The sequence below is a fragment of the Eulemur rufifrons genome, chromosome 6 (genome assembly GCF_041146395.1).
Source record: "Eulemur rufifrons isolate Redbay chromosome 6, OSU_ERuf_1, whole genome shotgun sequence".
Lineage (NCBI taxonomy): Eukaryota > Metazoa > Chordata > Mammalia > Primates > Lemuridae > Eulemur > Eulemur rufifrons.
In genome coordinates this window covers 100993622-101008099 of record NC_090988.1, presented here as the reverse complement: position 1 = coordinate 101008099, position 14478 = coordinate 100993622, and the positions used below count along the sequence as shown (strand labels likewise).

General features: G+C 59.8%; 1 protein-coding gene across 2 annotated transcripts in view; it reads right to left on the bottom strand.

Annotated features, from left to right (window-relative positions):
* Positions 1–1188: 1188 nt before the first annotated feature.
* Positions 1189–14478, bottom strand: part of UNC93B1 (unc-93 homolog B1, TLR signaling regulator) — a 31411-nt gene continuing 18121 nt past the window's right edge. Inside the window, exons 1-11 of one of the 2 annotated variants that reach the window (XM_069471741.1) lie at positions 11712–11846; positions 11446–11587; positions 10862–11015; positions 8551–8712; positions 8195–8327; positions 7327–7420; positions 6682–6806; positions 5874–6056; positions 5175–5448; positions 2786–2904; positions 1189–1897 (exon numbers count right to left, since the gene is read on the bottom strand). In XM_069471741.1, coding sequence (XP_069327842.1) covers positions 1565–1897; positions 2786–2904; positions 5175–5448; positions 5874–6056; positions 6682–6806; positions 7327–7420; positions 8195–8327; positions 8551–8712; positions 10862–11015; positions 11446–11587; positions 11712–11801 — 1809 coding nt within the window. In that variant the 5' untranslated portion in view covers positions 11802–11846 and the 3' untranslated portion in view covers positions 1189–1564. Of the gene's footprint in view, positions 1898–2785; positions 2905–5174; positions 5449–5873; positions 6057–6681; positions 6807–7326; positions 7421–8194; positions 8328–8550; positions 8713–10861; positions 11016–11445; positions 11588–11711; positions 11847–14478 lie in introns of those variants that run through there. The other variant, XM_069471742.1, reaches the window with a different exon arrangement.

Below are 14478 nucleotides of genomic sequence, written 5' to 3'. Positions count from 1 at the left end.
AGCTGGCGCTTCACCACGTGACCATCTCTGTCCCTGAAGTCTGTGTGTGAGGCAGGCAGCTCTCTTTCCAAAATTTATTAAATAGAAAATTCAAAATCTTCTGCTGCACCCTTATGAGTCTCCTACAGGGTCTGGGACCTTGGAGTCACCATGCTAAGGGGTCCAACACATGTCTTCTCTTTTACAAAGATACACTTTACAGAGAAGGAATTTGTGGCTCGGACGGTTGACACCTTGCCCAGGGTCAGCCTGGTTCCAGGGTCCACCAAAGGCTGCTAGAACCGAGCTCTAGTGAGAGCAGAGAGGAGGTGGGGGGGGGGGGTGAGAATCTGTGGGACTTGGTGAATGAGTGTGGAGCCTCCAGGTAGGGACAGGGTCTGGCCTTCAGCCAGGGATCAAGGGGCAGTGAAGAATAGTGTGTCCCAGCAGAGGACCCCTTGGGGTGCAGTGGGGGGCTCCATTACCCTTGAATGGCCCCCTTGCCTGTCCTCACTCAGCTGTTCAGAGCTCTTCTCAGTAGGGTCTCAGTCTCCTCTGGACAGAAAAGGGCTGGGGAAAGGGCCCCTTTGGCCCTTAGAAGGGGCCCTTTCTCCAGCCTCTGTGTTTCTCATGTGCATGGCGGCCAAGGCTGCAGGCTGGAAAGGGCAGAAACCAAATTTACCTGGGCTCCAGTGACCATTTGCCAGGCCCATACTGGGCACAGGCTGACCCCAACGTGGCTCAGAAGTGGGCCCTGCCTCTAAAGGTGGCACTTGGAGAGCTGCAGCATAAATACCCTAATAGACAAAAAAGGATGGCGGATGGCGGGAGGGCTGGGGATGCTTATGCAGGTCACCTGCCGGGGAGGGGGGGGTGGTGCCTGGGCTTCGGCCTCGGGAGTCTGTACCGTCCTCTAGACCCACAAGGGACTAGCAGCTGCGTCACACTCTCCTCCGCTGAGGTCCCAGCAAGCCACTCCAGCCGCTTCTTTCTCCAGGGTGGATGGGGTGGGGCCGGCAAAGCAGGCGGTGTGGGGAGGGCGGGGCCTCGGAGACACTCCGCCCCAGCAGGAGGGCCGCGCCCCCCACCTCTGGTCGTTCTGAGGGGTCAAGGCCCCCTACGACAGTGCCCCAGCGTCCTGGTCTGCCAGGCACACACGCCAGGCGCTCTCCGTCCCCCCACGGCCTGAGACTCCCCAGTCAGGACAATACAAAATCTCTTTATTGCTCATTTTCTATAAAAAGTCGAGGCTCTTGGCGGACCTTGGGCACAGGAGGTGCAAAGCGCGCCACCCGCGTCCAGGCCAGTGCCCGGGCGGGACTGGGGCGCGGGCTGCAGGGAGACCCCGGCCCCCCAGGACACGCGCTGGGGGCGGCCCCTGGGGTTTCGGGTGCTCTTTCCAACCCTGGGCTTGGCTGGGGGTATCCAGGCCCTGCCCCACCCTGCAGGGTGCTGCGAAAGTTCCAGGTGACCCCGGGCGCTCGGAGGGGCGTTCCCCGGGCGGGACAGAGGGTCCTTCCCGAAGGCAGTGCAGGACGCACAGAGGCCCCGGACACGACCTGCGGGTGGCCGGCTCGGCCGCCCCTCACTGCTCCTCGGGCCCGTCGCCCCCCAGCGCCTGCTCGTAGGGGCAGGGCCGGCGGTGCAGGCCGGCAGGCTCGGGGCCGGGCCGGGGCCCTGCGGGCGGCGCCTCTTCCTCCACGCCGTCTCCCCGGCCGCCGCCGCCGCCGCCGCGCTTGTCCTCCGCGTCGCTTTCGTCAGAGTTGTCCTCCTCCAGGTAGCGGTAGCCGCGCACCTTGTGCTGGGGCCGCGGGATGCGGGGCTGGCGCGGGACCACGCCCCGCCACAGCTTCTGCTCCATCCGCAGGTACGAGGCCGCGGCCGCCACCAGCGTCACCAGCAGAACCACCAGCTTAGCCTGGGCGCAAGGGGAAGGCTGCAGGGGATCGGCAGGCCTCGCCCCGCGCCGGGACAGGCCCACTCCCATGCCCGCCTCGCACCCACAGCTCCTTCTCCGCCGCCCTTCCCTCCCCGGGAGCCTCCCCCCACCTGACCCTCGACTCCCCAACTCCCTCCACCCACGCCTCCTGGGCCCCTCCTGCAGGCAAGGCTCAAATCCCAGCACTGTCCCTGGCAGTCACCCCAGGGGCCTCAGTTTCGCTCTCTGTAAGAGGGGACAGTAATCCCCTTGCTTCATAGGGAAGATGTGCGGATGTTGATAAAGTGCGGTCCGGTCCTGGCCCTCCTGTGCAGCCGTTAGATGACTCTGTGTCCCTTAAACGCCAGTGGACCATAGCAATGCTTTTTAGACATTTTTGACTGTAACCCACAGTCAGAAATTGTACATCATAACTCAGTACATACATACCTTCATGCATATGCCCTATTTTCTATAATATTTCATTTTTAAAAAATGCTGGTCGGGACCTGCCAAACTGACCCACCACTGTTGGGGAGCAGAGCACGAGGAGCCCACTCCCCTGCAGGCCACAGAGGGACACAGACCCTGGGCATCCAGTGCCAGCCCAACATCTGGTGATCAGGGCAGGTGGGATGCACCCACAGGGAAAGGGCAAACTGTGAACCCCTTCAGAGTTGGGTAAACTGAGGATGGCAGGAAGTGAGGCAGTAAGTGGGGTGCTGGGTTGGGGGCCACCCAGTGGGCTGGGGGAATAGGTCCTTGGCCAAGGGCCTGGCCTTTGGGACATGGTACTCTTAAGGAGGCTGTGAAGCCAGGGCGGGTCCTCAGAAAGTATCTGTTTCCTGGGGGTGGGGCCTGGGACCCCCCAGCCCCACCCAGCCTCACCTTCATGGGCAGGCTGGAGCCCAGGTAGACGATGAAGATGGCCACGGCCTGCCACCAGTGGTAGATGGTGAAGATGAAGTCCTGCCTCTCCTTGTCCTCATACAGGATTCCCAAGAGTGCTGCAGGCAGGTGGACAGGGCAGGCAGGGGAGAGGTGTTACCTGGGGCCTGGGGCTGCTGCTATCCCACCTGCAACTTCCCTAGGTCCAGCCCTGGTCCCGCCCAGGGCAGGAGAGTGCCCAGGGAGCGCTGTAAGTCGGTCCTGGGCCGCCCCCTAGCGGAGCCCCTGGTTACCACGCTGCCCTGACACGAAGCACAGGTGAGAGCAGGGAAGCAGGGCTGTGTGGATGCAGGTGGGTCTCACTCTGGGACACATGTGTGGTCCCCAAAGAAGAAAGCTCTATGCTCAGTCCTGTCCTGTCCCTGACCCCAGGCTCACAGTGCCAAGTATGCAGGGGCTGTTTCTCCTCAGCCAGGGTTAGGGAGGGCAAACTGTTAGCAGCAACAAACTTTCTGACAATCAAACCTGAAGCTAAGCCTGGCGTAGTGGCTCACGCCTGTAATCCTAGCATTCTGGGAGGCCGAGGTGGGTGGATTGCTCGAGGTCAGGAGTTCGAGACCAGCCTGAGCAAGAGCAAGACCCCTGTCTCTACTAAAAATAGAAAGAAATCATCTGGCCAACTAAAAATATATATAGAAAAAATTAGCCGGGCATGGTGGCGCATGCCTGTAGTCCCAACTACTCGGGAGGCTGACGCAGGAGGATTGTTTGAGCCCAAGAGTTTGAGGTTGCTGTGAGCTAGGTTGACGCCACGGCACTCACTCTAGCCCGGGCAACAAAGCGAGACTCTGTCAAAAAACAAACAAACACCCTGAAGCTAAGCGTGGCGGGGGGGGGGGGGGGGGGGGGCACTTGTTTTCCCAAGAATCCTCCCTGGAGTGGGCAGAACGAGCACTGGACAGGGAGTCAGGAGAGACAGACTTGTTCTCAGGACTGTACAGTGGAGAGAGTTGAGAGTTTAGAGGTACAGAGATGTGGGTTCAAATACTGGCTCTGCAGGTGACTCAGGGTAAGTTACTTAACTCCCAGAGCCACCTTTCCCAGCTGTGAAATGAGCTTACATATGTTATATGTTGTGTTATGAAATTCTAAAGTGAGAAAGCCCGCACAGCACCCGGTGAATTGTGCGAGTCGGCATTAACACCTTCGCCAGGCACTCAGGACATTAACACCCCTGTCCTGGGGCTCTGCAGTGTGACTGTGCCCCAGAGTGCTGCTGTGAAGGGACACAGAGCTCCCGGGGTCCACAAGGAGGAGACCAGATGTGAAGCTGGGCAGAGGGGATGCTGGGACTAGGCCCAGTCCACATGCAACATGGGCCCAGGATATCCAGGCTGGACTCTCCCCAGTGTTGGCTGCCCTTGAGCAAAAGGGCCAAGAGAGCATGGTCCAGAGTATGGGACTCCATCCCGTACAACAGACAGGCAGAGACGCCTGACTGGCTCTCAGATGGTGGGTGCAGGGGTTGCCTGAGCCAGCCCCTGGAGCAGGCACAACCTCCACCACTCCACACCCCAGGGGTGACATTCAAAATATTAACAGCACTGGCCCATCAGAACAGATGCCCACGTGGATGCCCCACATGGCTGCACCTGTGTACACCAGCTTCTTGGCGCGTGCCCATCTGCAGGCAGAGAGCATCACACAACTGAACTGGGGCCCACGCCCGCCCTCTGCAAACAGGCCGGTTCCCCAGCAGCCCAAACTTGGGGCCTAGACCCTGGTATTGGGAAGACTGGGCTGGGGCTTCATGCCTGCTCCTGCCTCCTCTCTATAAAAAGGCCCATATCTGTGCATAGCCCTGGGGTGTGAACAGGGCCACCTGCTGCTACCCATGCTCCCTGGAGCAGAGACCCCAACATCTGCTCCCAGTGTCATGAAAATAATGCCAAGGTAGGCTCTGCCCCCTAGTATGAAAAGGAGAGATCCCTGAGGTGTTTTTCACACTGTCCCTAAGGGATGTCCACAGAGCCCCACACTCACCCTATGTATTACAAGATCTCACACTGAACCCCCAGTGTTCATAGGGTCCTATGGCCATCCTAGAGTGTCAACAGAACATCCATGGCATGGAACTCCCATACCTGCCTCCAGGGTGCCCACAGCCCTACCCATATGTCCCTACAATGTCTACAGGATTTTCTTCCATCCCTGGAGTGTCCACAGGAATCCCCACCTACCTCTGCCATGTCCACAGGACCCCACAGCAGACCCCTTGTGCATCCATGGGACCCCATGTCTATCCCTGGGATGTCTATGCCCCACCAGCCACCCAGAGGTGGCCATAAGGCCCCTGCCCAGCCACCCCAGTTCCCTTAGCTATACTCACTGCTGAGTCCAGTCTTGTTGAGGGCACTGCCCACACCCCAGAGGGCGGCTGCCATATATAGGATCCAGCTGTGTTGCAGGACCCGAGGCACAGGGGCCCAGAAAAAGAGGCTGAGGGTGAGCAGCAGGTGCAGCCCTGCCCCAGCCACCAGGGGCACAGGCCGTGGCAGCCATAGCCCCAGCAGGCCCAGGACTGAGGCAGCTGAGGCACCCAGGCTGTAAGCCACGAGGAGGTAGGCCAGCCGTTCCAGCCCCACGGAGCACACGCCATAGCCCTGAGGGGACAGGGACGAGCACTGGAGGTCAGACAGCCGATACTCTCCGCCCCCCCCCCCCACACACAAGGTGTCACTTAGGCCACACACTGCCCTCTCTGGACCACTGGGTGCTAACTCCCTCCAAGGCTCCGAGGGCACAATGCGAAAATTCCTGGACTGTGTCTCTCAACACCAAGGGCTGTACTCCCCGTGAACCTGATGCTTTATAGCTGTTATACCATTTCACCTTCAGAGAGGTTAAAATACCTTGCCCAATGTAAAAGAGGAATGGGGGCAAGAGAGGGAAGAAGAGGGAGAGGAATGTTTGGGACATACTTGTACATACTTATACATAGAATTAGACCTTGTTCGTTGTTTATCTGAAATTCAAGTTTAACTGGACATCCTGTCTTATCTGGCAACCCGCTGCAGGCTGTACTTACCAGGGCGATGCCAGTGCAGGCAAAAAGCACCTCAAAGCCGCTGTAAATAAAGAAGGGCACGAGGTGGCGCAGGCGGAAGTCACGCACATGCTTGAAGGGCAGCTGGAAGATGTTGCCCCAGCCCACGCTGCGCAGATCGATCTCCTCCGTGGGCCGGTAAGCGGCACCGCACAAGCCCAGCACCTGCGGACCCACGCCGTGAAGGGGCGGTCGGCCAGGCCCCGGGCCCCGCCCCCGGGCTTCAGCCCCGCCCCACAGACACGCCCAAAGGCTTTGGCCTAGCCTCTCAGCCCCGCCCCCAGCCCAAGGCCCCGCCCCTCAGGCCCACCCAGAAGCCTAGCTGGGCCTTTCCTTAGCCCCGCCTTCCAGTCCAGGGCCCCGCCCATCAGACACACCGATAGCCGCAGCCACGCCCCAGCCACGTCCCCGATGCTTTAGCTCTGCCTCCCAGTACTGCCCGGGGTTTGAGCCACACCTTCCAGTTCTTGACTCTGGGTCCCGTCCCGTCCCCAACCCCCACTCAGGTCTCAATCGGTACCCTAGGACCTGGTCTCCAGCACGACCCTGGGAACCAGGCCTAGCCCTCTCCCCCTGGCCTCTGGTTCCAACTCGGGCCTGGGTCTGCAGGCATCAGCCTCGCCTCCGAACCTCAGGACCCTGTCCCTGCCCCTCGCCAGACCGCACCTCCAGGCCTAAGGGCCGCCCAGAGGCCGGAACCCTGCTAGGGCCACGTCTGCAGGTCCAGACCCTTTCTCCCAAGTCCTGCTCTGCCTCGCTGACTCCGTCCCATCCCCATTCCGGGCCGCACCAGCAGCATGGCCAGAAAGGCCACCGCCATGAGCACACTCTCCACCACGATGAGGTTTCGGCTCCGGGGCAGTGTCCGCAGAACCGTCTTGTTGAAGCCGGTGAGGATGCCATGGCTGTTAGTGCCTGGGAGAGGGGCAGGAGTGGGGAACACTGTCAACCCAGCCACAGGGAAATGCAGTGAGGCGGGCGGAGGTGGGGTGGAGGGGCGGGTCATGTGTGCTTCCTCTGAGGAGCAGTTTGCAGGTTAGGGCCGCTGGTGCTGGGTGTGCCCCAGCAGGGGAGCATCTCTCCCTCCCTTCCTACGCACTGTATTGCCCTGAGGCTGGGGGGACACAGTCCACCTCACAGCTCCATACACTCACTCTGCACGGATTGAGCTCTGTTGGCCTGACCCCCACAGAGATCCCACTGGCAGCCTCAGCCCAGATGGCACCTCCTCCAGGCAGCCTTCCCTGCCCTCTCACCCTCCCACCCCAGGCTGGGTTAGATGTCTTAACTACATACTCCTGCAGGGCTCTGTGCCTTGCCCACCAGAGCTGTGGGACGCTGGGCTCTCAGCCCTGAACCCTGTGAGGGCCAACTGTCTGCTGAATGACTGAATAAGGGAGGCTTTGGGGGCCCCTTCCCCCCCATGAAGACTAACCGCAGCTCTGCACGTTGTACAGTGTGTGGTTCAGGTCGTACAGGTAGTGGTTCAGGAAATAAATCATGGGCAGCTGGGCGCAGGCGAAGCTTAGCTGTGGACAGGGAGGCAGTTGGGGCCAGACTCAGGCACAGGGCCAGGCAGGGGACACTGGAATGGTCTGGGTACAGCCTTGGGGAGAAAGGAGCCCTCCTACTTCCTGTGGGGCCTGGTGAGGGGGATGCCAGATGAGGTCTCAGTGGCTATGGGCGAGCAGGCTGGGGCTAGCTCCAGAAAGGTGGGGCCGGGCGTGGTGGCACATGCCTCTAGTCCCAGCTACTTGGGAAGCTGAGGCAGGATCACGTGAACCCAGGAGTTCCAGGCCAGCCTAGGCAACATGGTGAGACCCTGTCTCTATTTTTTTTTTTTTTATTTATTTTTTTTTTGAGACAGAGTCTCACTCTGTTGCCCAGGCTAGAGTGAGTGCCGTGGCGTCAGCCTAGCTCACAGCAACCTCAAACTCCTGAGCTCAAGCGATCCTCCTGTCTCAGTCTCCCAAGTAGCTGGGACTACAGGCATGCACCACCATGCCCGGCTAATTTTTTCTATATATATATTTTTTTAGCTGTCCATATAATTTCTTTCTATTTTTAGTAGAGATGGGGTCTCGCTCTTGCTCAGGCTGGTCTCGAACTCCTGAGCTCAAACGATCCGCCCACCTCGGCCTCCCAGAGTGCTGGGATTACAGGCGTGAGCCACCGCGCCCGGCCGACCCTGTCTCTATTGAAGGAAGGAAAGAAGGAAGGAAAGAAGGGGGGACTAGAGGGCCGAGACTGTGGAATGGCCTTCAAGGTGTGTGCCCTCCCACGAAGGGCCCACGTGGACTCACATGGAAGAAGCTATAGAAGATGGCTTGGAAGACCAGGAGATAGGGCGCATGGGAGCCCCGCGGTGGACGCTGCTGAGGCCCCTGCTCGTCCTGCTCCTTGTAGTGGGAGTACTCGTAGTACTTCTGCGCCATCCTGGACCACAAAGGAGAGAAGGCTCTCCCCAGCTCCAGCCGCTGCCATGCTGCCACTTCCTGCACCCGAGCTACAGGCTGGCCAGCCCCAGTGTCTCACAGATGGGGAAACTGAGGCCCAGAGGGCAGAAGGGGCTCACCCAAGGTCCCCCAGCCAATGTTGGCAATATAGCAGAGGCTTGACCAGGTCTCCAGCCTTCTGCTCTGCTGTCCACCAAGCTCACCTGGTGATGTAGTTGCCCATGGAGGCCCAAAGAGGCACGATGGCCATGCCCAGGGCCACCGCTGAGGGCACAAGCGTGTAGTAGCGCTCCCAGTAGTTGGTGGAGACAAAGAGGGCATAGATGCCCACGGCCAGGAACATCATCCACTTGGTGCCAAAAAACCTGTGGACAATGGGAGGGATGCTGGCACCATGGTTCTACCAGACTGCCATGGCCTGGAACCTGATGGGGTGACAAACCCAGGTCCCAGCTCACAAGGCTATGTGAGGTGGGGAGAGACCCCTGCCCTGGAATCAAGGGCTCCAAGATGGAGTCTCAGAGATACAGACTTGCTGAGTGGCCTTAGATGAGACACTCTGTCCATACACCTCAGTTTTCACAGCTGTAATATGGGCACAGTGGCCCATGGGCACATCTAGCCCTCATGCCTCTAGTCCCAGCTACCAGTGTTCTAGGCTCTCTGACTCTCCCATTCTCCAAGCTCATGTGCTGTGACTTTTGGGCCCAGGGCCTTGACTGAGGCTGGGAGAGAGAAAGAGGCCTCCCTACTGGGAGCAGCGAGCTGGAGCCCCCACACCCCTGCCTCCCTGTCCATTGCTCCTGCGGTCAGTTGGGAAGTTTTCTCCTCTCTGGGTCTAGGAAAAGGTCGCACAGTGACAGTGGAAAGGCCTTCATGACTGACAGGATAAAGGCCCAATCAGAGCATGGAGGCTGGTCAGGTGAAAAAATCATCTGGCATCTTCAAGTCTTAATTTGTGCTCATTAGTTACTTTCTTTGTCTCAACTTCCAGAAAGCTCAAATGTAAATGACCCTGGTTTTTTTTGATACTTTCTCTTCTATCCCACGGCCCTGGTTCTTTCATGATCCTGATTTTACTATATACTACATAGCTAGCTAGGCAGCCTCCTCTGATCTAGGTCATAAAATACACTGTACATTTGCATGGAGCAAAACAGCAAAAAGTAAAAATGCCGGTAAAAATGTTGGTAAAAATGTTCATTCAATGCTGGTGAGGACTGGTTTAAAAAACGACACATATAGCCAGTGGTCATGCAGATTGGCATAACCCTTTGGCAAATCAGCCCGCTAATTTGGCAGAGGGTGAACAGGTGGATTTGAGTCACTTGGCTGGAGTTCAAAGCTTCAGTTCCCCAGCTCCTGCCTGTGGGGCTTGGACAGGTGTTTAACCTCATGGTTTCTTCACATATAAAATTAGAGCATCTGCCTCGGATTGTTGTGAATGAAATTGCACTTATAAAGTACCCAGCACATAGGAAGCAAAATAAGGATTAGCTGTTATTATTAAAAGTGCTAGGTTTCAGGAGCCATAAACCCTTTCCTATGCCTTTGACCTAGTCAGGGCACTATGGAGAATTTATCCTAGGAAGTTTTAAAAATTTATTTTCAAAAGAAGGAAACAGCTACAAGCACAGAGGGAGCTGCAACCTCCAACTCGGAGCCACAGCTCAGCACTTCCGTGTCTGCAGAAGCCCTGACCGCAAGCGCGGCGCGGGCTAAGATAGGCGAAGAGAAGAAAAAGGGAAAGTGAGCGTTGCACACACATGCTCACATGCATGCTCTGGTGACAAGGATGTAAATGCCATCCATTTACAGGTAACAGCAGAGGTGGGACAGCAGAGGTGGCCGATTTACTGCAGAGCTTATGCTTTTTCTGGTCTCAGTTATGATGACTCTGCTGCTGTTTGTACAATTGTGATAAAGGAGATTAACAAGTAGATAAATGGGGTGACCAACGCCCACCCAGTTGTCCACTGGGTCCCATCCAGGAGGGTGCTGTGGAAGGGAATTTCGCTCTAGCAGGCAGGCTGTGCCACAGGCTTGCAGGGCTCAGGTCTAGACTGGACCTTCTGGGGCACCTGCCCAGCCATGCCTCTTTCTGTGAGAAACACCCTCTCAACAGCTGTCACAGAAGGTCGGGCCAGGGTGTGTGCCTGGGCTTTGCTGACTGATCAGAGCACCTCCAGAGACTCCAGGGCCCCAACCCAGAGGATCACAGTGGCTCTGGGATGCGGGGGAGGACGTCACGTGGGGCACAGGCAAGCCCAGGCAAGGAGTCTGTGGTAATCTGTTGCTCAAAACCAAGTGTGTCCTGGGGCAACGCTCTTGTTTCCTTCCCCAAACCCAGGTTTCACCCTCTTGGCTCTCACCCTCCCAGGTCACCAAGGCCTCTCTCTGGCTCTCTGCCCAGCGTGACACCAGGGCAGCTGGAGACCTCAAGGTCCAACAGCCTCTGCATCCCTTTGAGATGGGAGTGACCGCCCCGTCATCCCTGGGACAGCTGTGCCCTACCTGATGAGCACAGGGGTGTAGAGCAGGGCCGCAATGGGCGTCACGTTGATGCCCATCAGCATCTTGCTGTCGATGTCGGGCAGCCCCATGTCTCCGTACTTCACCTCGCGGTAGGTCTCATCGTAGTGCAGGATCAGCTGCATCTGCAGGAGGCCTGGGGGCAGGGGGCAGGCATGGAGGGAGCAGCCTGGCTCAGGGGGCAACCAAGCAGAGGCTGGAAGGCAAGCCTCGTGGGGAGCTCCGGGCACCAAAGGGATCCCCGATTCCAGCGCCCCTCAGGACAGAGGTCACAGCTGTGCCAAGCATTCTGCCAGCCGGTGGCAGCTTCAGAGGACCCCCACCCGCACTGCTCCGCCGGCCCTGGGGGCCCAGCAGAGGCGCCCGGCACCGCCCTCCCCCCCAGCCACAAGGAGGTTCTGGCTGGGACCTGGGACACTGTCCTGCTTGACACCGCCCCCGCCCCACGTGGGCGGCCGCAGCTGCAGCCGCGGGAGGGCAGATGGGGAAGTGAAAGGGGAAGGGCGGCCGGCGAGGGTTTCCATTTCCCGGCCGGGGCGCGGGGGCGAGGGCGGGCGCCCGCGTACCCAGGTAGACGCCGTAGGTGAGCGTGCCGCCCGCGCTGGCCGCCAGCACGTTCTTGAGCACGCCGAGGCGCTTGCGGCGGTAGTAGCGGCGCTCCTCCTCCTCCTCGTTGTAGTTGGGGTAGGCGCCCACCAGCTCGTCCAGCTGCGGGCACGCACGCGCTCGCACCGCCGGGCTGGTGCCCAGGGGCCCGCGCCCGCGCCCGCCCCGCCCGGAGACCCTGGGCCCCGGGCCCCGCGCCCCCTCGCGCCCCCGTCCCGCTCCTCACCGGGGCCTCGGGTCCGTCGGGGACCCCCGGCCGGTCCTCGTCGCCCTGCGGCCCTGCGGCCCCCGCCACCGGGTAGAGCGGTGGCTCCATGGCCCGACCCCACGGAGGACTCGCGGCGGCGGCCCCGGGAGCCCCTGCGACTGCCCCACACTTCCTCCCTCGGCCCGGCCGGCCCGCCCCGCCCCTCGGGCCGCCTCCTCTGCGACGCTTGTGCAGGGGAGTGCCCTTGTGCCCTCTGTGTGAAATAGGAGTTCAAATCCCTGCTCAGCCACTTCCCAGCTCTGGACTTTAGGAATTAGCTCCACTTCTCTGTGCCTCAGTTTCCTAACCCGTAAAACAAGGACGCTCAGCACGGCTTCATGGGGCTACGGCAGAACTATAGAGTTAATGCAAAGCCTTACGAAGTGCCAGGCCCGTTATAAGCTCCCCTAAGTGTTGCCTTGGTCAGCCCCAGCCCCACCTCCAGGCCTAGCTCTTGCAGGTCATCAAGGAGCCCTGCAGGGACACTAGTGGCACCCACTGGACCTACAGTCTGAGCTCCCTTAACTTCAGTTTTGGCATCTGCAAACGGGAGCTCGGGTAGGGCCACTGGGAGGCGGGGATTGTGGTGGCTGCTGGACTGCAGTGGGGCGACCCCACCAACACCCTGCAGTCAGGTCCACAACCTCCTGCACCCACCTAGCGGGCGCTGGGTTCAGGGCTGCAGCTGGTGCCCAGGGGGCTCCCACCCTGCGGAGCTGACACTCCATAGCACTGGCTGTTTACCTGGCTGGAACCACCTGGGACACTTGTTTAAATATCCAGAAAACTGGTTTGCAAACGCTGGCTAGCTAAAACAAAACAAAACCTCCCAAAAGGTAGAAAATATCCAGTTCCCCTCTCCCCTCTGTTCCTCCTGGTCTGAGTTGAGTCTGGTTCACAGGCTGTTGGGAAGTCCCCAAGCTGAGGTGTGCCAAGGACCCTGCCCAGTGCCTGGCCAGCAAATGTCCAGGAAACAGTGGCTGCTGTTTTTAGCTGAGACATGAGGCTCCCAGGAGTCAGGGGTGAAGGGCTCACCCAGCGCTGAGGACCCCAGCCTGACTCCTATGTAAGAGCACCCTGGAAACATCATGGGCCAGGGACTCAGGCCTGGCCGGGTTTGAATCCCCATGTGTCCTCCCTGGGTGGCTCTGGCCAGGTCACTATACTCTGTCATCTCCGCTGTAAAGCAAAGACAGTAATGTCTGAGCAGCATATAAGACTTGTGAAGCGTTTGGCACACAGTTGGCGCTTAATAAAGGTTTGCTGAGTGAGCAAATGAATGAGTGACTGGCAATCTCTACAGCTTATTGAGTGCCGATTGTGTCCTGGGCGCTGTGCCCCTGTGGCCTCTACCTTCACACCCTGGCAGGGGTCACGCTGGCCTCTGGGGGGCCCTGCTCCTTGGCACCAGGGTGGGTCTGGCCTTCAAGGCCAGCAAGGAGGGGAGGGAAGGCAGGGCCAGGGCCTCAGGGACAAGGCCTGGGGCAACCACTCCCTCAGGAGGGCAGGGACAGGTGCAGGAGGCGTTCACAGACGTTGAGCACCTGCTGTGTACCAGGTGCCCTCTCAGGTGCCTTCTAGATGTGCAGTTGTTTGACCTGCACAGCAGCCCCGTCAGGCAGGTAGACTCAACACCATTTTACAGGTGAGGAGAGGAAACTGAGGCCTAGCCGGGGGACGTGACTTGCTCAAGGTCACTTAGCAGGTGAGCTGAGGAGCCCGTCGGCAGGTGAGGCAGTGAGATGCTCTCAGTCAGGTCTGAGGCCCTGTGAGCGAGGCTCAGCAGGTGTCTGAGACGGGAGGAATGAATGAGTGAATGCACCCACTGCCATGGTCCTCCCAGCCCACCCTGCCCCGCCCCTCTGCCCTGGGGATGGAGGCCAAAGGCGGAAACAATCCTCCAGACTAAGCCGCAGAGGTATCGCTGGCAGCAGGGCCTGGCCCCTGCTTCCACGGGGCCCACACAGAAGGGGCCCAGCCCAAGGAGAGGGACTCTCAGTTCCTGGTGGAGGCAGAGAGCAGCACCTGACCAGGGGCCGTCCCAGTCCCTCTCTGGGCCTCAGCGCTCCTCTGTAGCCTCAGGACAGGAGCAGAGGGTGGGGAGTGGTGGGAAGCCCAAAGCTAGGGGCCCTGGCAGAGGATGTAGGGGCTGCGGGGGTCTGGAGGGCAGGTATTGGCACCAGCAGGGGACTGGGCCCCTGATTTGCTGTGCGGCCTTAGACCAATTGCTGCCCCTCTCTGGGCCTCCTTCCTGGCTGAGAGCTGCAGACTCTCAGCCCTTGTGCAGCCCTGCCTGGCACCTGCTCTGCTGTCGCTCCTGCCTGGCTCAGCTCCAGAGAGCAGCAGGGCAGGGCTGTCACATGCTGAGCCACGTGACTGACGGCGGCTGGGGGCTCCATCCCACACAGAGGACGGGGCCTCGGCAGCCCCTTACCCCTACCCTAACTAGCGAAATCCAGAGGCTGCCAGAGTGGGCGTGGACCAGGAGACCTCTCTGCCCTCCCAGGTAGGCAGGGGAGCCGGGAAGGTGGTGGCAGTGATGGGCACCTCCCAGGTGCCAGGTTGGCCCAGAGGCCCCGGGGCCAGGAGCCCAGGAGGACCCAGGGCAGCAGCGCGCAGGGAGCCTGCGGTGGCAGTGGGCCCGGGAAGTGGCACAAAGGATGTTCCTTCCCCCACACCTGTAACCCAATCACCTGCCTGTCTGACACCAGCAGCTGCTTGGGCACCGGCTCCGGCAGGTGTGCCC